This window comes from Pleuronectes platessa, chromosome 13 (assembly GCF_947347685.1).
Source record: "Pleuronectes platessa chromosome 13, fPlePla1.1, whole genome shotgun sequence".
NCBI classification, from domain to species: domain Eukaryota; kingdom Metazoa; phylum Chordata; class Actinopteri; order Pleuronectiformes; family Pleuronectidae; genus Pleuronectes; species Pleuronectes platessa.
Window position 1 is genome coordinate 5,402,821 of NC_070638.1, and position 24,675 is coordinate 5,427,495.

Below are 24,675 nucleotides of genomic sequence, written 5' to 3' on the forward strand. Positions count from 1 at the left end.
CACGGGGAGAACATAGAAAAGTTAATTGAAAATAAAGTATGTTCTCTGTTTCTCAATAGAAATAATAGAAATAGAGAGAAGTGTTGAATTGTTATTCAGTCTGTGTTTGATAAGTGTTCTCTGGAGGAGTGAAAACCAGGTTGCACATGATATAAGAGGCACAAACACATTCCAAGTGGCACCTCGTGTGTTTTTATGTGCACAATACATATGCAGCGGAGCACACCGGCTCCCCCACATCTATAGGACCTTTCTGCTGCCTCCACCCTAATCAATTTTTCAGCTCCAGCGGTACAAATTGTATCGGCTCCATTTATGTGGCAGCACATCAGGAATGGCACTTATGGAGGGGCGGGAGAAGCATGCCATCTGTGGCTTTATCAAACTCCTATTCACATCCCTGACATCGCAAGGACAGCTGGTGGGTGGTGCGCCGGCTTGGCACACAGAGCACTCTGGAATCAATAGATAGCATAATGGAGAAACCCTTGTCCCCACTGCTCTTAAAGAAAAAAACGGGAGCTGAGTACACGGGAGGCGACGCTTCCACTCTGCCCTCGTCCATTAGCTCGAGAAACACCAGAAAAACTGTTCTAATCATAAAAGGTACAAGTCGCCTATTTCTGAGGATTCCTAATCGGAGCTTCAGTGGGATCCGATGGAGTCGTTTCAGGTGTCAAATATAGTGCAGACGATTGCAAGGGGGGGAAATATGGAATTAAAGATATATATGTGAAAGGCGGCGGCAGCTCGGAGCAGGGTAGTTGAGATTCTGGCACTAAACGAAAGCTATAAAAAAGAAATCTGCTTTCTTGTCACGGCCACAAACCAATCTGATGCCCCCTCATTTCAATACAATCTAGGGCAGCAATCGGGCCCTCAGCTACAGATGGTAATCCTATTCAGTGTCACACATGATCACAGCTCTTGTCTATTTTTGCTCAATGCCAAATCCAGCACTTTTGGCCTTCAGTGCCACACCTAAATTGCAAATCAGCCTCGGCTGGGATTGGCGGTGCGAGCCCAACCACCCCCCCCCCCCCCCCCCCGAACTCCGACCGACACCCTGTTGAAGAAATTATTTATGTATCGAACCGACGCCGTCCATAAATAGAAGATACCATTCACAATCTGTTCCACAGTTTCCAGGAGCTTGGTAGAATGGTTTATCCTCGTTTTTTCATTTGCTTGGAGGGATGGGGGGGGGGGGGGTATGTTGGTCCCTCGGGTTTCATCACAGACACCTCGGAATGGGGGAGAGGAAAAATAACATACCTGTAGAATGTGTAAAATATTATCACCTCTTTCCAAATGCATGTAGACTGCCATCAATTTCCAGATGGAATATGTCCTAGGAATCACACCTGGGCCAATGCGAAATTATTACATTTATTATTTCTCTTCCAAAAAAATGCACGGAAGCCAGAGATGATATTGTTTTATTTCAGTTTGTTGATATGCACTTTACAGTTTTATAGAGTCAAATGTAAAGAGAGGGGACAAGGTGAGCTAGAGCTATGAGATGTATTGAGTCAATACACAAATGCAAAGGTTTTTAAGCCGTAGGCACGGCTGCATGTAAATGGGTTAGGGTTAATAATTCAAATTAAAATCAAAAGGTGCAGTATTTTGCACTTTGGGAGCCCTTTACCTCTGTTCATAGCACCAAACCAGAGGATTTACCAAAAGAAAAATACTAAAAGAAAAAATACATCCGCCAAATTTATGTTTTCACGCTTTACTGCCTGTTTGTTTATTTGTTTGTTTGTTTGAAAGCACGATAACACAAACACAACCAAACTGATTCCCACAAAACTAGGTGGAACGATGTGGAATGGGTCAAGAAGGAACCCATTAAACTTTGGTGTTTATTCAAACAAGGAATTATTATTTAATTTTTTCCGCTTTCTCTAACAGTACAAGATTTTCCCCAGTTGTTTCTGTCACATGAATAAGATTCCGGCCTCCACCCTGACACTGGACGCGTGACATGATATCTGCTGGTGGTGTTCACACCGCTGAAGAATTCAGGTCAACTCACCTCAGCCTCTCGCACACAATGAACACATCACACGGGCGGAGGACGTGTCACGGTTCAGACGTGCTCGGCTCTGTGGAGGGAATTGGACACAATGGCTGCTTTTCTGAGGAGCTGGTGCAACAGAGGTAACAGTGAACTGTGGTGAATCCTAATGTGTTGATTCACATTAGCCCCCACACATCAACATGCCACCACTGTGCAGACACACACACAGGATGTTGATAACAACCTGATGCACTTCACATGGAGCCGGAGCGTGGTGCCCTTTCACAGCTGCAGAATCCAGAAGAAAATCATAAGGAATAATAAGTCCTGTTCTGGATGATCCACAGAAATATGAAAAGCCATGTGAATATAAAACTGCAAATATCAGAGAGGCTGGATATCTAAGGCAAGAAAATATAAATTTTAAGAATAAAGACAAATTACTACCGTAATAAATTACGACACTACGAGAATTATACGAGAATTAAACTGAAATCTTTGGCTACAAATCATTTAGCAGAATATCAGGAGATCGGTCTGTTACCTGGTTAAAATGAGGAATAAGGAGCATCTTGTTACTTTAGAAGAAACGTTACACTCGATATTTTGACTCATCAGCACCAGAATAATTTAAGTATCAGGACTTGAAAATATTGTGGAAGGAAGTGTGACTCAAGCAGACTTGAGGGAAATTGCCTCTTTAGTGGAAGAGAACATGTTTGGTGTTGGGCGACTGGGAGGCTCCGGTTGATTACATCTGATGTTCAATGAGGTTTTGTAGTTTCACAATGAGATCAGTTCAAAAATTCAGAATGCAGGACTGAAACTCTGGCAAGCATCTGTTGCTTATTTCCCTTTATTGAAGATTATGACAAATGATGTATTGTTTATTTGGGTGAACTAACCCTAACCACAAACTAACCCTGCATGTAAACGTTATGCATTTGCTGTTATTGCTGCCGATCTGTGTTATCTAGCAACATCTTAATTGTTATTCTAACCCAAAGGAGTTTGGACAGTGACACTAGTTAATGCAGAGACAGGTGGCAGCCGTGGCCCAAAATCCAAAAACAAGGAGCTGCTATACAGAAGCAATTAGAGAGGAAACAGAGTCACAGTCAGAGAGACAGACTGGCAAGGACACGAGGAGAGGAGTTCCTTTAAAGACAAAGGGCACACGGAGAAGAGAGAGATTCAAGTAACAGTGGGGAGAAGCTTTCATCGCTTAAACCTGCCATCGCTCCCTGAAGGGAAGAGACAGCAGTAAACACGAGCCCCTCCTCTGTTTGGCAGACCTGGAGGAAGGGGACCGGTGAAGAGGAGGGAGACGGAGGGGGAGAGAGAAGGAGCAGAAGGGGTGAGAGACCGGCAGGTCCTGCCAACGAGGCCCCGGTGACGAGCAGCGTCCCCTCGTTAAACCTGTCCCCGGGAGTCTCAGGCAGATGCTCTGCTTCTTCTATGATAATGGCCGACCTGCGAAGTAGCTGCCGGCGTCACGCTCCTCTGAGCAAGAAGCTTCCACTTCTGACTCGGCCCTCTCACAAGCAGCTTGTTGCACCAGAGGTTTAAATGCAGGTCCTGGTTCTATTATAATAGTTTGTTATGTGTGTGTTGGGCTCCTCTGCTCCACCGTGCTGCAAATGGCCATCAGATAGATTCATGAAATTATGTCTTAAGACCTTTTGAAAGATTCTCCCCGGCCCTGCACAAATTGGCATTAACGATATTAAAGTGTTTCCCATTAATGCACATTTACTCAGTTCTACATTTAGGGGACCCACCGCTGTCGAGCATCAAAGCTCACTCAGCGCACAGAGCCATGAGTCAAGAGGAAGTAATGAGGGTGGAGGGGGGGGTGGAGAGAGAGAGAGAGAGAGAGAGAGAGAGAGACAGACAGACAGACAGACAGACAGGCAGGGGAGGAGAGAGCAGTGGTTCTGTGGGGATTAGCTCATTTAGACTGCTTTGATCTGTGAGATCTTAATTGCTGGGTAGCACTGATGGAGTCCTCACAGAGACTGAGCAGCAGCACGCAGGGCGAGGAGGGAGGGTGGTCGTGTCCTTGCCTCCTCCTCCTCGCTCCTTCCTCGACTTGATAAACTCGTCTCAGCTCTAAAGACTTAATGGGTTTATTGTGGTTTCCTGAATTATGATGCAGTGTCACTCTACGTACCCTGAAACACTTTGAATCGTTTTTGATAGTACACAAACCTTTAATATTGAGAATGGCACATCTGCCGTAGCCACAGCGCCCCCTGGACACCTGGAAGTGCAACATGTAACTCTGGTGTACCGTGCTGGAACATTAGGATCTGGCTATTCTGATTGTGGACATCATGCCGGAGACATTGAGGAGGACATTGTTGGAGGAAACGAAGAAGAGTAAAAGTGACCGAGTAAGAAACATCTCTGGACATATTTCATCAGTCATTGGCAAGAGATAAAAGAGGCCAAATGGCAAGTTAATCTAACAAGCTCATAATTGTTAATCATCAAACAGTTGCTGCAATATTTCAGTCTGGATGAAAGTGGTGGATCGACCTGATGACATCTGTAAAGTTAGCGACTGAACCTAAAACTAAGTAACCTGTTTTCCAACAAGTTCTTTTAACTAAACAAGTTCTTCCTCTCGGTTCTATCAGCTAATTGAGCTTTAAAGATCTTCAGTGAAAAACAAACTTGTGTCTGTTTGAGTTAGAGTTAGAGTTCCTGGTCCTTGAACTTAATTTCCAGCATTTTCAGCTCCTCTCATTCACCAACTCTTACATCATTGTATCCCGGCAATCGTCGTTCCTGTATTACTAATCAGTTTTTTTGGGATGCTCCTTTTGAAGTGTCTTCGCCATCCTAAAAATCGTGTAGGGTGTTTGTCTATATTTTTTTAATTAGCTCTCCCCGAGAGTTTAGGAAGGACGAGTGGGGTTCAGGATTGAGGACGATTTCCCTCGTCATCGATCGTAACTTTTTTTTCACTGATGTAACCACTCTCGTCTCTTCTTTCTGGATGTACGAAAACTACACTCTTTAAATATTACTGTGTTTTTCTACCTTAGTTTAACAGTTTAACAGTTTAGTTTAACTTCTGAAACGGAGTCGTAGGGAGATAAAGGCACAGAAGATCATTTTAATCGTTTCTTTAGGAATCTCCTGTTTGGTGGAGTCACTCTAACTCAAGTCAAGTCCTGATTATATGTCACTGAGGTCATTGAATAATAACTTCACCATTGGATCCTGTTAGCGAACCAGATATCTACACACCTCCTTCCTCTTGCCTGGCAGCTTTTTACGCACCTCGTCTGAACACAGAGAAACTCTGCAGCTGTAGTTTCATGATTTTTCTAAAGAGGTTGATAGTCACAAGTCGGCAGCTGAATATAAATCTTGCAGATAAAGTCTTTGGCGCAGTCGAGCCCTTCTGAGAGGAACCGGGGAGCTCACCGTATTTAAGGGCCGCTTCAGTTTTTTGGGCTAAATCCCTGTTTAACCCCCCATACAGGGACCCGCGGGGCCTGAGGAGCAAAGACCGGGGGTTAAGGAGATCATTCAGACAGATGAAGGTGATGCACGGCTTCCTTTTCTCTCTCTCCCTCTGCCTTTTGTGTCTTTCACATGCACACACACACACATTCCCTCACTCACTATCCTCCTGCTCGCCGTGCTTTATCTACTCCACGCAACCTTGTACACCCATTTCTCTCTCTCTCTCTCTCTCTTCTCCTCAACTCCTCCGTCATTGCTGCTCATCTCTCCGGCTGAGACAGGAACAGGCAGATTAAGGAGAGGGAGAGTATTAGGGGAGCCATTCTTTCTGCCTCCCTGTGACGGGCGGGTTACTGTTGGCGCAGCCGAGCCCTCCCTCTGCTGCGCTTGGTCATTAGAGAGGCTGCAGAGCGGTGGGGGGGGGGGGGGGGGGGGGGGAGCCTGAGGGAGTGTTTACATTACAAGAATACTGATATTGTGAGGCTCTGGTGTGGAAATGCGTTCTCAGGTTTGATTGTGCATTCCAGCTGAGTCAAAACCCATCGAGAACAGAAGGAAATAAATCCAAAAGAAGATGATGATGATGATGAAGAGGATGAAGATGAAAATATAGAAATTAGTGGACCATCACGATACACACTGGATTTTACTCACTGGCTGGTAAAATTCTGGATAAATTTACGTGCCGCTGCTTCACTGTGACTTTAGCATGACGCACAACATTAATTCACGTTAAATCACGGCGTAAGTTAAAAGTTAATTAGTTCAGATGTTATTCTTTATCTTTGAATGAGATACAACAGTTATTGGGGAAAAGAAGCATTCAGGAAAACCACAGATCTGTCGTGGAATCTTGTTTTTACTTCTTCAACCATGTTTGTATGTGTCTTGGATTAAAGGACCAAACAGGGTGAGGACAAGGGGCTTTGTTTCATAAACACGTCCGCATCACGTTTCACAAATGACGGCCGCCTGCAACACAGAGATAAATGTTTACTCCTAAACATCTCACAGGCTTCAATCTTAAGTTGTTGTTTTTTTAATTGAATTAGTGGAATGTGTCGAAACTAACGTTAGAGGAAATGACCTTGTGTTGCAAGTAGAAGCACGGCTGGTGAAATTCCGGTGAAACGAGCCCAAGTCCAGTGATGTAAATGAAGAAATAAAGCAAAGACCTTCATTAGGTTCACACTTTCCGTTTTTCAGGTGTCTCTCTCTCTCTCTCTCTCTCTTCCTCTCTTGTGAGCACAGCCCGTTCTCCACCGCTCCTCCTCGACACCGATGCCTTTGTTCCTGCTATTCAACATTTGTCTGAAAGCGGTGAAATGGCCCCATCAATTTTCAAAAGTACAATTCAAAGAGGATCCTTTTATTAAATGCTGATGTCACACACGGGATTAGTGGGGTGTTAATGCAGGAGGGGGGGAACGCCCTTGTGCTACCTTGCACTACAGTGAGCAGCTGTTACATCACCCTTGAATCATTCACTCTGAAACAAAAAGAAGAACACAATCTGTGGGGTGTAGAAGGGCTCTCTGGTTTCCACAGTGAATGACCTGCAGCTTCCACAGTCCAGCTCACACAGGCTCTTTAAACTGATGACATTTGATGACGCCGCACGTCTGAAGCCAAGCAGAAGAACCTTTACTGCTATAGATGTGAGCATCTGCAAACATCATCTGTCCTTCTTTTCACAATTCAACATATTCATTTACTCGTGTGAGGCCATTTGGAATTTGGAATATTTTTATGTTTTACTCGCTTTAGAGGACAAGATAGATTCCACATGTCGGTCCAGGTAGGAAAAATACATTGTCTATAAAGCCAAAGAGTCTTGATCGCCCCCTAGTTGCTGGCTGCTGTAGAGGGAATAAACCCTGCCTCCATGTGAGGTGGGAGGGAATGTCAAAAGTTTAAACATACGTAATTAAGTTTGGTTCTAATTAGTCATTTGACGCTAAAAGCCGAGAGAAACCTCATGATTGACAGCTGAGATCTCCTGATCACGTTGCTGCAGACTCTGGCTCCAAATTACATTGGTGGTGCAAGATGGCAGCCTCCTTGTCCAGGGTATTTTGGCTTCATTTCTGGATAGTAGGAGCAAGTGAAGATGCATCGTCCATCTTTATTTACAGTCTAGGAATGGGGCTACAGTCAGAGATTGGCTAGCTTAGCATTAACATGTCTCTCCTGATTATCCGCAAATGAAACAAAACCGGCACCTTGTACCCTTTTAGTGCATTTTCTAATGTGTCAAACTACTGCTGTAAATCTAGAAAAATACTGTACAACAGAAAAGGGACAAAAGCTACTTTGCTTCTGGACAAGTTTTCCCCTCATGATGGGATTGACATTTTTTCGAACTCCACAAGAATAACAGTCACTGAGAAAAGCACGTTTAAAGGACAATCCTTCGTGCTGTGGGGCTGAGATCTCTCCATCCTCTGGGTCAAATCACGTTCCAGCGATCCCATTTAAATAAGATTATGTCGGTCCAGTGATTTCAAACGTTAAAAATAAAATTAGTCTTTGATAGAAAGTCGAGCCGGCGTTGGCTGTAGAGTTCCAACAGCAGCCAACGCTCTTCAGCTCCTGCTTCTCAATCTGGAGGAGAACCTGGGCGGCGCCTTGTCAGCAGGATCCGTGTTCCACTTGGGCGACTGAGCCTTTCTGGTATCGAAACATGATGACAGTGAGGGCAGGTCTCACACCAGCCGATGGAGTCATCAATAATAAGACAAGGTGAATGGATGGGGAGACGGGGGGGGGATCTGTGTACAGCACATGCACTTCCCGGTGGACCACGGGGGCAGACAGCACCACGGAGAGGCGAGACACGGAGTGACGCTCCCGGAATCTGTGATTTGACATCTGCTCTGTGTGAGAGTCTGTCAGAGGGCAGGAGGAAGCGTTTTCTAGGGCACCGCCGCTTCCTCTCAAGTCCGAGTCTCTGGGCTTTTATCAAAGAGATCTGACTTGCAGGGCACAGAGAGAGTGGACGAGCATCTTGGCGCCTGGCGGGGGCGGTCAGCTTTGAACGGACACAGAAGAAATGTCACTCCGAAGTCAGTCCTCTTCTTCCACGTAGGTGGAGGGGAACCAGCCCACCTGAGAAGCAGCACAACAGGAACACGTCAGACGGCAGCACTGAACCACACAGGAAATACATTTGCATGTTCTCGATGTGTTTTCTTGAGCAGCTTTCTCCTCAGTTTGAAAGTTTTAATGAATTTAAATTATTTGTTAATTGGTGTTTGTTAAGATAAGACTAAAATAAACTTCAGATTTCCATTAAAATCTATGGAAGAAGGAAGGAAGGACACATCAAATTTTGGTGCAGATCAGGGGTAAGATCCAGGAATTGTGAGGTTTTTCAACAGTTTGTATGTTTTCCAGGTAAATAATTCATGGATCTTGATGAAAATAAGCTTATCTTGGCAACTAAGATGGTGTGAAATCTGGTGCAGCTTGACTTTCTCTTGCAGCCGACACACGGTGCTGAGAGTGTTATTACATATTCAAGGCCGATGTCTGACAGAAAGAATCAGATGGCCACAAACAATCTCTTGCAAGTTTAATCGGTTCACTCAAGTCAGAACCAGTAGCAGAGACCGACAGCTATCCTTGAATCTCTGTCATCTTCCAATACCCTCCTGACCTTCTGTCCACATGAGCGCCCTGTGAACTTATGAACTCTTTTGCCTCAGACTTATACAACACCCATGAAAGGGAAGATACATGCTATCAAACTGTGAGCCGAGCTTCACCTCTTCCCTCTCTGCCGAGATCAAACCACTGTGTAACGATGAGATCCCTCTCCAGCTTCCAACCAACAAGGTTTTTCTATCATGTCCAACAGCTCTACTGCTCCATCTCCATTCAAGAACCCTCATATCAGACATTTGTATACACAACAAATTACTGATTTAAAGTGGTTCGATTTCTCAGAAAAATATTTATGCCTCTTGATAAAAAACCCATGTTTAGGGGACTGAAGCCAAATCTGGTGACAATCATTTATTTTAACATTTTGTATATTTCCTCGATTTCCCAGAGAAGAAATTCATGAATCTTGATTTTTTTTTAAATTTAGGTATATTTAGGGGGCTACTATATGTGAACAAACCAGCAAACCAGAGAATAATATACAATACAGCAATTTTAATGAAGGATATACAAGTAGTAACTGTCTATAACTGATCTATTACATGTGTAATAATGCTGCAAAAACCAAGTTAAAAGGTGAAATAAACTGTGGGCTATTCACAGGATCCTCGAGCAGACCCACCTTGCCGCCCAGCTCTCCCTTCCACCACCCACTGGTCATCTTGGTGTAGATCTTGATAATGTCTCCCTGCAGCAGTGAGAGCTCCCGCGTGTCTCTGGAGCAGAAGTCGTAGCGGGCCACTGCAATACCCACCACCCTGGGGGAGAACACTGAGACAGAGAGAGCACTTTTATTGGAGGCCATTGGCACTAAATTTCACAAATATTCCAAGGATGCTCTGTGGGGTGCAGAGTTATTTAGGAAAGTTGTTTAGAACAACTCGAGGCCCCCCCGAATGGAAAAGAACTAAACTAATTCTTACTCAGGATGTGCAGTTAAAAATCTGTCAATAGATCGCCAAGTGATATGCTCATAGCTCAATCAGCTTACCTACCTTTAATAGACCGGGCTATTTATAATAAAATTCTCACTGTAATAATTAATAATGAAATCTAGAGCCAAAACAATGCTGGTGTAGAGCCAAAGCCATATCAATTTATTTATTCTTAAATGGCAATTATTGGGTTATAGTCTAACTATATACTTTATTACAAATGACTGTAAAGGAAAACACAAATACATAGTTCTTGAATGCAAATAAAACCAAATGTCTAAAAGTTCAATTAAGAAACAAATGATAATTTTTTTATGTAAAAGTTAAAATCCACAACTTTCTGCATTGTACCTCCTGTAAAATGAAACGCTAATATTGGCAGATTTTTTATCAGCCTAGACTTATGAGTCTGATTCAAGTGTATAAATGAGACCACAGACTCAGAGATGGGAGAATAAACCAGACTTTACAGAGGAGAGCTCATGTGGCCGCCCAGCGCACAGCAGAGACCAGAGGGTCATAGGTAATTGTGTTCATGTGTTGATTATATCGAAAGTTCATGTTCAGCTCAGCTGCACGCACAGCGTCTCCACTTATCAGCTTCCTACACATGCAAGTCAGCGCTCATATTACGTGTGAACACCAATGTGTGCACATAGGCTGGTTTTCTGTGGAGCTTTCTGACAACACATGAAAGTAATTCATCTCCTCCCTCATGCACAGACAAACACGTCCAACCGACTCAGATGCTGGAGCCCACAGATACAGATACATGCGTATATTCATGCACTCATGCAGCTCCGTGCACATAGAGAGAGACATGAACCAATTCATCTAAATAGATTATTGTGCTGCCGTTAAGTCGTGTCAGCATAATGTTAAAACCCGGAGTTACTCCAGCACGGAAGCATTTATTCAAATAACAGTGTGGTCACTGCCTTTGCTAACCCTGCAGTCACAACTCATAAATGGAAACCTAGGACTCAATTACCTATATTTCATTTTATTTTGGATTGTTAACAAGTGAAACCAAACAAGCTAAAGGCTCTGCCCCCTTTTAATTAGCTGAACAGCGTTGTTGTTGGTTTTCAGTGAAATGAAAACGCCAGTAGATGGTTTCACAGCTCTCTGCCTCAGATTGGTTGACAATTCGGCAGCTCTTTTTTTTTGTTCAGGTGAATTTTCTTCCAAAAGTAAAATCTGAATGTTGCTGTTTCTCCCCCCCACCCCCCCATCCCCCCGCAAAAATAAAAATACGTATGGTTCGTGCGATGGTACATGAACACGTCATCATTAGACTACATTATTTAATAGAGACGGGGGGGAACCTGGAAACGTGGACACGCAGAGAGGGAGAGACAAAGAGAGAGTAGAAAAGCTGTACCTGTACCTGACCAGAAAGGCGAGGAGGAGGGAGGAACAAAGCTGCAGCTGCCAGGAGGAACTACAGAGAGAACGAGGCGAGTAATGGGGGGGGGGGGTGGAGGGTGATTCAGGCCGTAGTGGGAGCGATGAGAGAACATAGGCAAAGTAAACACGAGTTTGACAGAAAGAGTAGAAGAGAGAGAGAGAGAGAGAGAGAGAGAGAGAGAGAGAGAGAGAGAGAGAGAGAGAGGGAGAGGGGGGGGGGGGGGGAAGGAAAAGTTTGCAAAGTCAAAGAAAAGGCAAGGGCGGGGGGGGAGAGACGAGTCAGAGAGGCAACAACAGTTAGAGAATCGGATCATTTGTTATTTTACTTACACAAATACATAAATTCTTACTTAACACTGACACAAAAAACAACCTGTTTGCTAATGTGTCTACTTTAGTCTGGGCTTTTTTTGAATGGCTTGAACTACATTTCTGTAGCAGGGCTGCAAAAATGAATCGTATTAAAATCATGATAAGTGACCTTAGAGAATCATGAAATCGAAATCCTGTGCAAGAGATTTTCCAGAAATCGTGGAACCCTATAGTGGAATGCTCGACCAGATAAGTTCAGAGAATCTATGAAGAACTTAGACAACACTATAGGGTCGTATCACCAACGAGAATAACACCCTGCCAAGAAATTCCAGGCTCCACATTCAGCATCTTATCTGATTTCCTTTACTCAGCTGCTGTTTCTCCAATTCTCTCCGATCCAGTTCAACAGCAACCCCCAGCAGCCTGACCCCAGCCCCACTTAACACCTTCTGGATGAACTGGAACGCAACAGCTTATTACCCAACGTCAATTTCTAACCCAACTAATGTGTTTCTGGCTGAATTGGACCAAATACCCGCAGCTATGTCCTCCCAGGACAGTGGAGCTGGGACAGCGGTGTATAAAACATAGGTATCCACATATTTTTGACCTGTGAGTGAAGCTTCTACAACCTTTCCAGGTCATGATAACATTTAAGACCTGGGGAGTGAAAGCGGCAGCGTGGGGCTGAGGATGAATCCAATGCAACAGCACGGCGCCTTAACAAAGGAAACGGCTGGAAATCCACATCTCAGAGCCGACGGATTCTGCTCCCGTGTGAAAAACCATCTGAGCCGAGGCTCACACAGAGAAAACCAGCTCCTATCAACACAACAATATGGTTCCATGGCCTCTTCCTCCCCCCCTGCAGGGATAAGTGACTGCAGGCCCGACAAGCTGCTATAGTGCACACACACACACACACACACACAACTAATCACATACCTGCAGAAAATATATACACACATATATAAACACACCATCATAAACTGGCACGAGAAATATCATGAAATAGTTTACAAAGCATGTGTCTAATAAATCCTCTAATACTCCCACATCCCGTTGTGATTTTAAACAAATTTAATACGACAGAGTCATGACAGCGTCAATACTTAACCACAGATTGATCCCCCCCCCCCCACCCCCCCGACAGACGTTAAAAGATCTTTTGAATTATTCCGCGACTCAGATATTCAAACACACAGACAAGAAGCTCTCAGTCAGACTCAATTAAAGACGCTGGCTGTGGGTTTGGGGAAACAAATTACTCCAGAGTTTTTGACGGCTTTTCAGTAGTTGTGTGTCTTGTGATTGTTTGCCCAGCCTCGCCTTCTGTTTTCTTTTCCAGCACTGTCTGTTTTGAGATTCAAACCATTTTGTGTGTGTGTGTGTGTATTGTTTGGGAATGACATCTGTCTTGAAGCAGAGGCTGTTTACCAGGCGGCGGAGAGAACGAGGTGCCCACACTAAATCTTTCTACGGGGGTGGACGACTTAAGGCAATAATAATCTATCCCAGAATGCACTGAGGCAGCGGCGGGTCTGTCAAGGCTTTCTCACAGAGGGAAGCGGCGTGAATGGCAGAGATGCACAAAAACACCTCTTGCCGAGCTTTGAAGCCTGATGCGCTGGGAGACTGACGCTGCCAAAGGAGGCGGGGGGACGAGGATGAGGCAGAATTTTACATCGGAACAGACACAAAGGGCTAACTCTGACTTTGTTCCCCTCGTCGTGTGTTTGCCTCGGCTGCGGTTGTTTACACCTACACCTCCCTTTCAGTTAAGACAGTTTACCTCCAGCTGCTTCCTGCTCCTTTACATCAGATCATATTTGCAAACTTTTTCCCCTGTTTTTTTTTTTTTGTTATTTGTTTTTTAGGGGGGAAACAGGCGCAGTCCCTGAGTTGGACCAGAGGTGTCCCTCAGGTGTGTGTCAGCAGGCGGCTGTCACACAGTTTTCCCCGCTGCCAGCCCGAGTGAAATGTCATGTCCTGTCAGGAAGATTGTGAAGCCATCTCGGAGCCGAGCAGCGTGCGGAGTGTGACGGTGGGAGTAGCGGGCTCCTGGTGCTTGCCTGGGGCACTGGGCCCTGACTGGGACCTCTCTGCCGAGCCTGGTGAGATGCCGAGGCTCTTTTCTATTTTTTCTTTCGGCTCTTTTGTCTTTCGCTCTCCCTTTATCTCTGTTACCCCACACGTTCCCTTTATTCTCTGTGCCTCTTTTTATGCACATTTACACCTGACATTAGCATTCTATTTGTATGGAGATATGGAAAAGCACAAAGGTGGAAATGCATAGAGAATATACTGCAATACCTAAAGTGATCAAATCGGTTAGACTGCATATGGAGGTGGTCATAAATATATGTATAACCCCCCCCCCCCACACAAACACACACAAAAACACACATATACATACACATATATTTATAAATATATATATTGTGATTATTACATATAATTTGATTTGTATGTTTTCTATAATTAATATATCTTATTTTCATCTTATTTTCTCAGAGGACATAAATGTACAGCGACATCTACAGTTCCATGACAGCAGGGCAACCTCCATGTGCTGATAAAGACCATGTGATTTGACTGAAAGCTCCAGAGCGGTTATATAAAAACACTACAGAGGTTGAAAGTACACAGGCAGTAAATGTATATGACTATATGGAGGTATGATAGTTTCGAAAATATGCAAACAACCCTGTGTTGTTCCATAGGGTTTCATGGCCGCTGCTCTTTCTACCTTGTCTCACATTGCGTCAGTTGTCAAGACACAACCTTGTTTGTGTAATAACCAAGCAAACACTGTATCAGTATGATTCTGTAATGTAAAAATGTTTGTACAGTCCTTCGAGGAGAGGGTGTGCAGTGCATTAGCCGGCCTGTTAAAACTAAATATGATCAGAGAGATACTGATTCCAGAAAACCGCTTTTGCCTTCAGCTCTGTGTGATAACCTGGGAAATGTAAGATCCCATCAACTGTTCTGGTTATATAGAGAAGATTTTAACGCTATTTCAACTTTTAACGGATCGAGATCTGATCTGAAGGGGAAGCATTTTTCACCTGCTCGACAGTCTCAGGGAAGCAGCGCTGAATTTTAAAGACTCACCACTGTCAGCTTTGGTAACGGCCATGGGCATGATTCCATTGGTAAGTTCCCTATAGGGGACCTGTAGAGTGGTGTCGAGACTGCTGAAGCCCTCCTTCAGGGAGCGCTGCTTGTAGTGCTCCACTAAGTCCTGTGTAAAACAAGCACAATACACCGATAAGTGAGTGTAAATCTAGATGGGTTTGTGTACACAGAAACGAAAGACACGTGGGAACGCTGGTGAGGAGGAGGTGGTTTGATTTGAACAATATAAAAAGCAGTTAATACTGAAGAAGTGTTCCAGAGCAGGGCGACTAACCATTATTATATCTATCTGCACATCAGTAAGAGTAAAGGTCCTAAAAACACCCTGATGTTAACCACTGTCATTTAATATCACAGGAATAAATGTTAAACATTTACATTTCTCTGCTTTCATTACTGTGGTGTCCCACAAGGTTCTATCCTAGGTCCAGTAATTTTTTTTTAAATTGATGCTCCCATTAGGTCATATAATGCAAAAACATAATGGGTCCTATTATGCAGATGATATCCATACATAATGATCCATCCACCTACATGATGTCAAACTGGGTTCCCTATACAACACATTCTGCTTCTGATTCTAACCTCATCGGGATTACATTTTTCACAATGAAGAGACATCTCCATAATATTTAAAAAATCTTTGTATTTGTTCCTTGGTCAGTAGCGACTGTGAGGCCTACAACTAGTTCAGAATTCAGCTGCCAGGCTCCTAATGGGCTTTGAGATATGGGACCACGTTACATCTGTTTGAGCGTTATTGCAGTGGCTCCCTTTACATTTTAGAGTTCATCTTAAAATGTTATTGCTCACTCTTGGCCACCTTGGACCAGCCCCAAAACATCCAAGCCCAAACCTGATCTTGGATCAGTTCGATCTCATTGTTCCCAAGGTCCATTTTGTGCTGTTAAGACCTTCAAATTGAATTCTCCAATTTTACAATGCACTTTCTGTAGACTACATATCAGACTGGTATATCTGTAATATACTAATGTTGAAGATGCATGTGTGACCAGCTTAATATGTACATGTATATTTATGTCTTTGTGTAGATATGTATTTATGTGATCAAATCTGTAAAAAAGATGTGTACTGGATGTTATATTGTTGGAATTGTTTTATTTATAAAAATTACGTTATAGCTCTGCTCTGTCATAATAGTCATTCTTATTAACAGTAGTTGTAATAGTAGTAGTAGTAGTAGTAGTAGTAGGGTTTTATCATTGTATAAAAGGAAAGTAAAATGTTCACTTGGATTTATCTCAAGAGACTGCTGTAAAAGTAGTGTAAATGTCAAAATGATTATACTCATTAATGCAACAGCAGTTTATAGGGGCACAAAAAATCCATAGGAAGTTAAAGCCCTCACCAGCACAGTCTTGAACAGCCGAGTCTCAGCGATGTAGAAGCAGCCGTCCTTGGTCAGAATCTTAATGTGCTTGATTTTATCGTTGAACCTGGGGAGGATGAATAAAACATGGGCTGCTAATCAACTATACATGGTTCCACATCAATCCAGTCTCCATGGTGAACCGTCACGAAGGTCTGCCGGCGCTGACTGCCGGGTACCGTGCTGAGCCGAGCAGCTCTGTTTAACAAGGGGCTTCTCCCTGCAGTGGAAACCAGATTCCACAGCAATTCACTCACATCAGATAATAATGAAAGCGTCATAGGTGTCCCCCGGGTTTTACCTTGTTAGATCAGTTCATAATGCATATCAGTCACTGCCTTCCTTTATAGCTCTTCAACCCTGAGTTTAAGTGATATCCACAGTACTTGAGACCATTCTGACTGCAGACATGAAATGTGAGGAACCAAACAGTGATTTTTCATTCTTACATTTGAAACAGTCCTGAAGCTTTCCTGTACAAGTTAGATAAGAGGTCAATCAAAAAACAGTAGAGCATCTTGTGACTTAGATTTCCCTAAAGTTTGATCTTTGTAAACACTATGTAGAAATGTTCTCTTGTGTGGTGACAGCCGACCTTCAACTTTTAAATCAAACGGCTTAAAGCAAATATTTAAGCTCCTTAAAATCAATATCTAATCAAAAACAGCAACAGCTATGTTTGTAAAATAACCAATTTCATTTCATTAGATAAAACCTTCATGGTTTCTTTGACAAACATTCGAGTGACTGAGATTTAGACAAAATCCCCCCCCCTTATGAATAATTTACATGTGGATCTGCACCAAATTGCACACACTCATAAATATCAGTCCTTTAAACATTCACTTTTCTAAACAAGATCATGAATCATTCTCGGTGAAATCCATTAAAATGTTGAGAAATGCCTTTCCTAGAATTAATTGGTTTGTCCCTGACTCATAAAACATCCTTAAACCAACTTCCGTGGTAATCCATTCACTAGGTTTTGTGAAATTCTGCTAATAAACAAACAAATTCAGATGAAAACATAACCTCCATGGTGGAGGTAAAACTTCAAATAAAACGTTATTGGCTGATGAGCATCAATTGAAGGTCAGATTATTGACGATGATTCAACTGTACGACAACTTTGGAGAATGTATTAAACTGTATTAGACAGTGAAGTAAATCGGGTAAATATAATAATAGAAACACCTGAAGTACTGGAATCTATAACGTGGAGACACATGAAGTTAAGTTTTTTCGACTCTAACGATTTTACTTTTTTTTTTTTTTACGTCAGCATTTTTCCTGAAAGACGTTATTGGTGTTCTCACTTAACCCAAGATGGAAAAATATATCACAACGGACTGTAAATCAAAGCACTGCTGAGCGTATGCTACAGGCCTGATTAAATAATTTAGCGATTAAATAATCATACGACACCAGAGAACAGCTCCGGCAAAGTACTTTGTTGAAAAGTAGTGCAGGGCCAACCTTGACAAATACACAAACACTGATCGGGACACACTGCACGCACGGGGGGGGGGGGGGGGAGTGAGCTGTCAGGCCAATTGGAAGCACCGGGCTGTATATTGCATGTCTTCCATATGGCGATGTGCAGGTTACACTGGAGATAAATCTGCAGCGCAAATCTCCCAACGCGGTATATAACGGCTGAATATGGTCATGTTGCAGATTCACTGATACATTATGAATATATAGGGGGTGAGATACATTATTGATGTGTGCCGACTTATATGATGCATACACGTGGAGACAGGTGCAGTCTTTCTACGCAGCTGTCCAGATGCACGGATGCACGTTCGCCCTAAAACACACAAACATCCCTCAGCTCACACTCGAACTGACCACTTGTAGCGTTTTGACATCAGACAGTTCCAGTTGATTAGCAGCAGCTCGCTCTATAAAGCCCCCGTTATCTCAAACAGCCATCCTGATAATGATCTTAAGCAGGGAGACAGGCAATTAGGATTGGAGCGTCCAGACACTGGGGCCCCCGGTACATCAAAGCTTTTGAATGAGCGACGGTACGAGTCCGACCAAACCAAATGGGCTGGAATGGCGCGTCACTGGCTAAATAGTCCCAGCGTCCAAAAAACACCATTCCGGAGCGAGGCCTTAATCATTATAATCTCTCGGAGCCGTCATGCCTGGTCAGAAGGACTCGATAGTCTTCTTTTCTTTCTTTCCTTTCTTTATTTTGTAAAGACTGAACATACTTTGATGTAGCCTGAGAGATATTCACTAGTTAAATGGACAGCATTGTATATCAAAAGAGGAATACAGAGGCACTCCACTTGCAGATAAAACAGACATTTGCAGAGGCCGGGGGGGGAATTCATGTTTTATCTACAGTTGAGAGTGCGTCGCTCGCCCTCTTTTGAAACACACTCTTTAAGATTGATAACTGAAGAGCAGAGCATGATGTGACGAATGCTATCGGGCAAACCTTGAACATACGTCTAAGCAGAGGTCTAAGATATAGGGTGAAAGGGAGAGATCACCCAGTTCAACCTCTTCTCCATTCTGCTGAAATGTGGACTGAGCTGGAAAGTAAAATGAACTGCAGACTCTACAGAGCCACACTTTCAATGGGGATCTGTGCTAAGTAGTTCCAATAAAAACTATTCACAGTGACGTCTAAGACTGGTGAATGATTTGATAATCTTTTCACTTTTATTCACATGCAACCAGCTGATGGTTAAAGTTAGCGTCCTGGTGCATATTCCTGTTACAGCAGAGTTGGGTCAATGTAAAACCTTCAAATTGGTTTGATAGCACCAGGTGTCAGTGGACATCCCACAGTGGAAATTAAAGGGACTGAGACAGCCCATGAAAGAGAGCGTAGTGGCTCCAGTCCACTTGGTGGCAGTAATGAGCCTCTAAACTGGTTTGTAAACAATAGCTATAAGGACAAGTAGATTAAAGCTGCAATAAGTACGACAACTGAGTCACCCGTTGTGTTATTTTTACTCAAAGCAGCCATTCAACAGATTTTAGCTTGAAATCTGTAATGTTGCCGTGTTGGGAAAGGTTTGATTTCCCCTGACGAGTCCCGGTGCCTCCTGTCGTCCTCACCGCGGAAAATAAACACGTGAACCTTCTAGTAAACAGACACATGTGCATCGTCTCGTCGCACACTCGCAGCTCCGTTAAGTCTGTTTACATGCAAACATAATCTGATGTTAATCACGTCGTCATATTGCGTTCGCGCTAAGGCAAATATCGGTTGGATTACGTGCTCTGACACCATTGGGACAGGTTGCTTATAGGCTACTTTTTACTCATAAAGGAAAATGAAGTCAGAGGGGTTTAAACTCACTACACCCAACCAGACTTCTACAGCAGGACATTTGGTTCCAGTAAACTGTCAAGGAAAGAAAACCACCTGCGCCAAAGACTGTGAGACTGTCAGAAAGATTACATTCAAACTACCGAACTCATTTCAATGACTAAGGTAAGAAAAAATCTTGATAAACGGGATGAACCAGCAATTAATTTTATACTTTCTCCATCAAAAACCGCGATGGCCTTGATGAAGTTGGAGCCCTCCTACCTCATCAACATCACAAGGGGCTCCTGAAGTGTCCCCCGCTCGTCTATTTGAAGTGAGGTGCTCAAAATGGGTAATTTTTTGAATTGTGCTGTAGCTTTTTTCTGATCATTTATGAATTCCTCGAAAAGCAGGTTTCCACAGCGCCTCCTCTTCTCCTGTGTGATTTCTATAAAGCCTCTCTGCTCTCAGCTTCTATCCAGACACCTGTTACTCATTTGGGTCGTGCCCTGTCGCACTTAAGTGGCTGCGTTTGTATTTCATCTCAATACGTTGTCGAAGGCTTTCAGTTAAAGCACGATTTAGTATTCTTTGCGTTTGTAATTATCCTGACCCCTAACATCAAAAAGCTCCTCTGAGCCTTGCCAGTAATTTAGGGAAAGGACACTTCTACTTTGGGTTAAAGCAAAGACACATTTCCCTTCAAAAGATCTGTGGTTAACTTTAAGAAAATACAAATATAAAAGTCATAACTCTTTTGGCTTCAAGTTTTAACAGTAAGTGTAGTTTACTGCCTCATCACAACACTGCATCCATAGATATATGGTTGACTTTAACACTAACTCTGGTTGCCTTCTTTATATGTGCAGTTCTTTACATAGTGTTACTGGTATAATGGAAATTTACAGTTCATTTCTAGGATTACCTCGGCAGCCAGTTTTAACAGCAGGACTGGGAAGAGTTTGTTTTCTGCTCATCAATATAGCCGCTGCTAAAGACTCAAAGAAAGGTTGTGAGTGAAGAAGTGTCCTAAGAAAGCATTCAAATGGTAATAGAGACGTTTTTAGTTTTTCTTTGTAATTGGATGTATCACCGCCAAACCGCCAGATACAAACTACTGATGATTGCATAGTCAGTGTAACTTCTCCTTCTTTGCTTAAAGAAGTTGAACACAGCACGATCTCCTTCAGCTGTGGCTCATCCGCTTCACCATTAGAAATCTGTTCTCAGTCTGCACCATTGTTTGAGTGATTCTTGCCACTGGCCTCGAGCACCAAGGGGGTTTCTTTGCCCACAGGGTAAACGCATGTGTTTCATTTATCCCGCTTTTCTTGGTAGACTGTGGTGAATAAACTACACTGCAGGAGATTTGATATAGAAAGGAATTTCAAACGACCAGTCGTATCACTTACTTTACACTGATGGCGTACTCGGTGCCTTCTTTGCTCCGGTGTCGAACCAGATAGGTGCCGTTCCCTCTGTCCAGGAGCTCCACCTCCGCCTGGTATCTCTCCATGGGCCCTGCAAACCTGAACCACCCGGTGAACAACTACTGCACTTACACTGCCATCAATCATTCTGAACATGAGGATGAGAACAGTCAATGCAATCAATGCAATACAGTGGAAATGACTTGTGGTTATTGTTTTCGCGATCTGCAGTAATTTGTTTTCATCGCTTACCAGAGCTGGGCGGAGTAATCGACAGGTTTCGGAACCTGCCATAGAAGAGAATTGTGGTTATTCTGTGTGTTAATGGAGTCAATACCGGGGGGGGGGGGGGGGGGAGGTCATTTGTGGTAATGTGATATTCAAGCCACATCTAATGGCTAAAATCAGTCTTCTACAGAAATAGAAAAAAAAACTGCAATTGAAAAGCACCATATGCCTTTGCTGAGACATCAATAGTGGTCATTATCTACTGAATGAATTGTTATCACACTCAATGTGTCTTATTGATTACAAAAAAAAATGTGCACACTTACACACGGGCAGGGCCTCACCGCGTCGCTTGGAAAGAAGCCAATCTTGCTCGTCGCCAGGATTTTGCCCTGCAATGGCAACTGGCTGTTAATCGCATTATATTTGTCTGGGAGCGACGACACACCGCTCTCTTCCTTCCCCCCTTCCCCTCTTCCCCTCCCACACTCGCTCCAATAAATCCTCAGCAATTAGCACACAACAAGCAGTGCATCTAATTTGCAGCCCGAGTTAATTATGGTTCAAACTCTGCCGGCAGTGAGATTTGCGCTGCATCAAAACAAGAGCCTCGTTTAACACTTAATAATGGATCTTCTTCTGGTCTTTGAATATCCAAACAGCGTAAGCTCTCCGCCCGGCGCTAACGCCTGACAATTGCATTTTGGCTAACCTGCCTCGGGCAAACCCCGAGCTTTACAGGAAAGTCGTCACTTCTTTCTACAAACGTAGTGTAGCCTCTGTATAAAGAAAACAATTTAGCCCCCCCCCCCCCTAAAAGGCTTCATCTTCATATAAACGTTCTCCTTCATAGAGAGTTCAGTTCATTCTATAACCTTAATTCTCTACCGGTGCACATTATCCTGTCGATGGTTATAAACACATACATCAGCATTAAGCTCAAGGTAATCTAAGTATCCAGTTCGGAGCTCGAGGTCAATTTGAAGTCCACTGAGTCAATCTGAGAGGACGGTGAGTGTCGAGGGCACGTGGAGCTCTTCACTCCGCTTCCTGCCCTGTTTACGCTTTCCCCCTCACTCCTCTTTATTAGAGCAAGAAATGCTTTCTGGGACCGTGCAAACCCGGGCGCTAACTAGATTGGAAAGCGAATCTTCACCCATCTCTATGATTCATTCTGTGTAATAACATTTCATCAAAGGTTTTCTGTGAGAGCCCCCTCTCTATTTGTTATGCCTTTCGATAAGCGTACGATAAAGATTCAACTTATTACTCTGTTGGCATAAACAGGCAGCAGCCAAAGGATCAAATGAAATTACAGGGATTGATTGTATTGTTCTGCCAGTGGGATGGGGGATAATTGCCTTCTGGGTAACAGGGGATATGAATTCTCAATGTTCTGTAATTCCATCCTCTGGCGCCACTGGGGACGCTGAAGATTAAAGGAACCCTGTGGAGCTTTCATTGTAAACAAACAGGGTTTTGTTTAGATTTAGTGTTTCTCACCCAAAATGCTTTGTTTGTGACCGTGAGACAAACTCATCGAAAATACTCTTTTTTTGTATGCTTAGAAATTTGTATTGTGCAGATCAGATTGTGGTCGCCTTAATCTTCTTCACTTTATTACCAGGTTTATTTTATTACAGCTCACCGTCACCACCGAGTACTGGTGCGCCTCACTGAAGAGAGACTTTGATACCAATTCCAATTTCTCTCATTAAATTAACAATGTTTCCAATGTGATTTCTTCAATGTCTGAATCAATATATTTGAAATTTTAAAACGCAAAGAACAGATTGGAGCTTCTCATTCACTTTGTGGTCCATTAGTATAGAAGAGTGTGAGGGCCAGACTTATAAGATAACAAATGAGAGGGTGTGTTTTTTTATATCATTTTTCATTTCAAGAATAAAGCAAAACTATCAGAAATAAATCCAAGTCATCAGGTCCATTGAATCCACTCAGAAAAGAAGCAGCTGGGGAAGCAATTCATCCCTGGAAAGTGGGTTTTACCATCAATATCCTCGTCTTTGGATCATATCTTATATAGATTATTATTATTATTATTTTCGGCATTTTGCTTTATGAATTCTCGATATGTATCTATCCTCTGACTTGGTTAAAGATTATTCTCATCAAAACTATTCTGTGCAATAGCCTCCTGTGATAGGCCGACGGGAATCCTACTTTTTGTATTACCATATTAACTGCTAACTATTGCATCTTCAGAAGATACCTGCTGAAGTTAAAATTATTTGGTCATTAATTATTTTAGCTCCCTACAACTGGTAATTATCAAAATATCAATGCTAATCAACCAACATCTTAGTATTCAGTTTATTTGAGTTATTCCTCATAATTGAATGAGGCAGTACCTTTAATTATTATATTTTTGTATACGTTAATTTCCTGCATCAAATTTGTTGAAATGGGCAAAAAAAAGCAAAACAAATAGATTATGTTGATTCTATTGCAGTAATGGGCCTGACAGGTTTGAGTGATAGGTTCTCTGACAGAAAACATCAGGTGATCCTGCTGCTCAGTCTCTTGCTCTCCAGCGCCACCAGACGTCACAACCTCCAAACCGCAGCGTCAATCTCGCTTTTCTCAGTGTCATTACACACATGACAGGAAAACACAAACGTGCATTATGATTTAAATCCACTGATTATCTCAGCATCTCTCAGCATGAACGGTAGCCACTGGCAGCACATCGGCGCTGTGCCATCGCATCTGTGACATTCAGCCAGTCGCTCTGGCGGCTTACACAAACTCTCCTGGCGCTCGTGTCCTCGACCCTCCACCTCGTGCTCCGTTGCAACAGAGAGAAACACGGAGCACAGGACACCGGGCTAACTGCCCACTCCCAGCCGTGCCGTTGGCAAAGGGCTGCGGTTTGATTGGAGTGGCACCGGGAGGAGCATGAGGCTTTGATGCTGCTGTAAAGCAGAGTGAGAAACAGCTAGGGAGGCTGCCGGAAGACCCCAGATAAATCGCCATCCTTTCCAAAATAGATAAGGTCAAACCCTGTGAACCGTTGGCTGACCTCGTGAGGTGGCTGCTAAATGTGCCGGTACACGAGGTTGTGCACCACCATTAAAAGATCTTCCAGAGGCTGAAGTGACTGTTTTATTGTCTTTCTCTCTGGCACTAAATTAATCAAGTGGAGCCATTAATTGCTTAGATCATCTGATGTGGGCTGTGATTCAATCTGATGAGGAGAGAAACAGACCAACACCCCCGTCTCTAATGTAGCCGGGGTTCAGTGGAGGTCAGATACAGGAGATCATCGTCTGATGTTTTCTAAACGGGGCTGACCTCATCACAGTGTCGTATTTTAATGGCTGTCAGGACGCAGAATGTGACAAATACAACACGGT

The 24,675-nt window shown here is 43.3% G+C and overlaps 1 protein-coding gene across 2 annotated transcripts in view; it reads right to left on the minus strand.

The window, feature by feature from the left end:
• Window positions 1-6,859: 6,859 nt before the first annotated feature.
• LOC128454019 (guanine nucleotide exchange factor VAV3) overlaps window positions 6,860-24,675 on the minus strand; it is a 67,976-nt gene continuing 50,160 nt past the window's right edge. For both annotated transcript variants that reach the window (XM_053437157.1, XM_053437156.1), the window contains exons 21-27: window positions 21,625-21,690; window positions 21,323-21,357; window positions 21,053-21,169; window positions 16,343-16,430; window positions 14,950-15,079; window positions 9,795-9,943; window positions 6,860-8,614 (exon numbers count right to left, since the gene is read on the minus strand). In XM_053437157.1, the coding sequence (XP_053293132.1) occupies window positions 8,573-8,614; window positions 9,795-9,943; window positions 14,950-15,079; window positions 16,343-16,430; window positions 21,053-21,169; window positions 21,323-21,357; window positions 21,625-21,690 (627 nt within the window). In that variant the 3' untranslated portion in view covers window positions 6,860-8,572. The remainder of the gene's footprint in view (window positions 8,615-9,794; window positions 9,944-14,949; window positions 15,080-16,342; window positions 16,431-21,052; window positions 21,170-21,322; window positions 21,358-21,624; window positions 21,691-24,675) is intronic.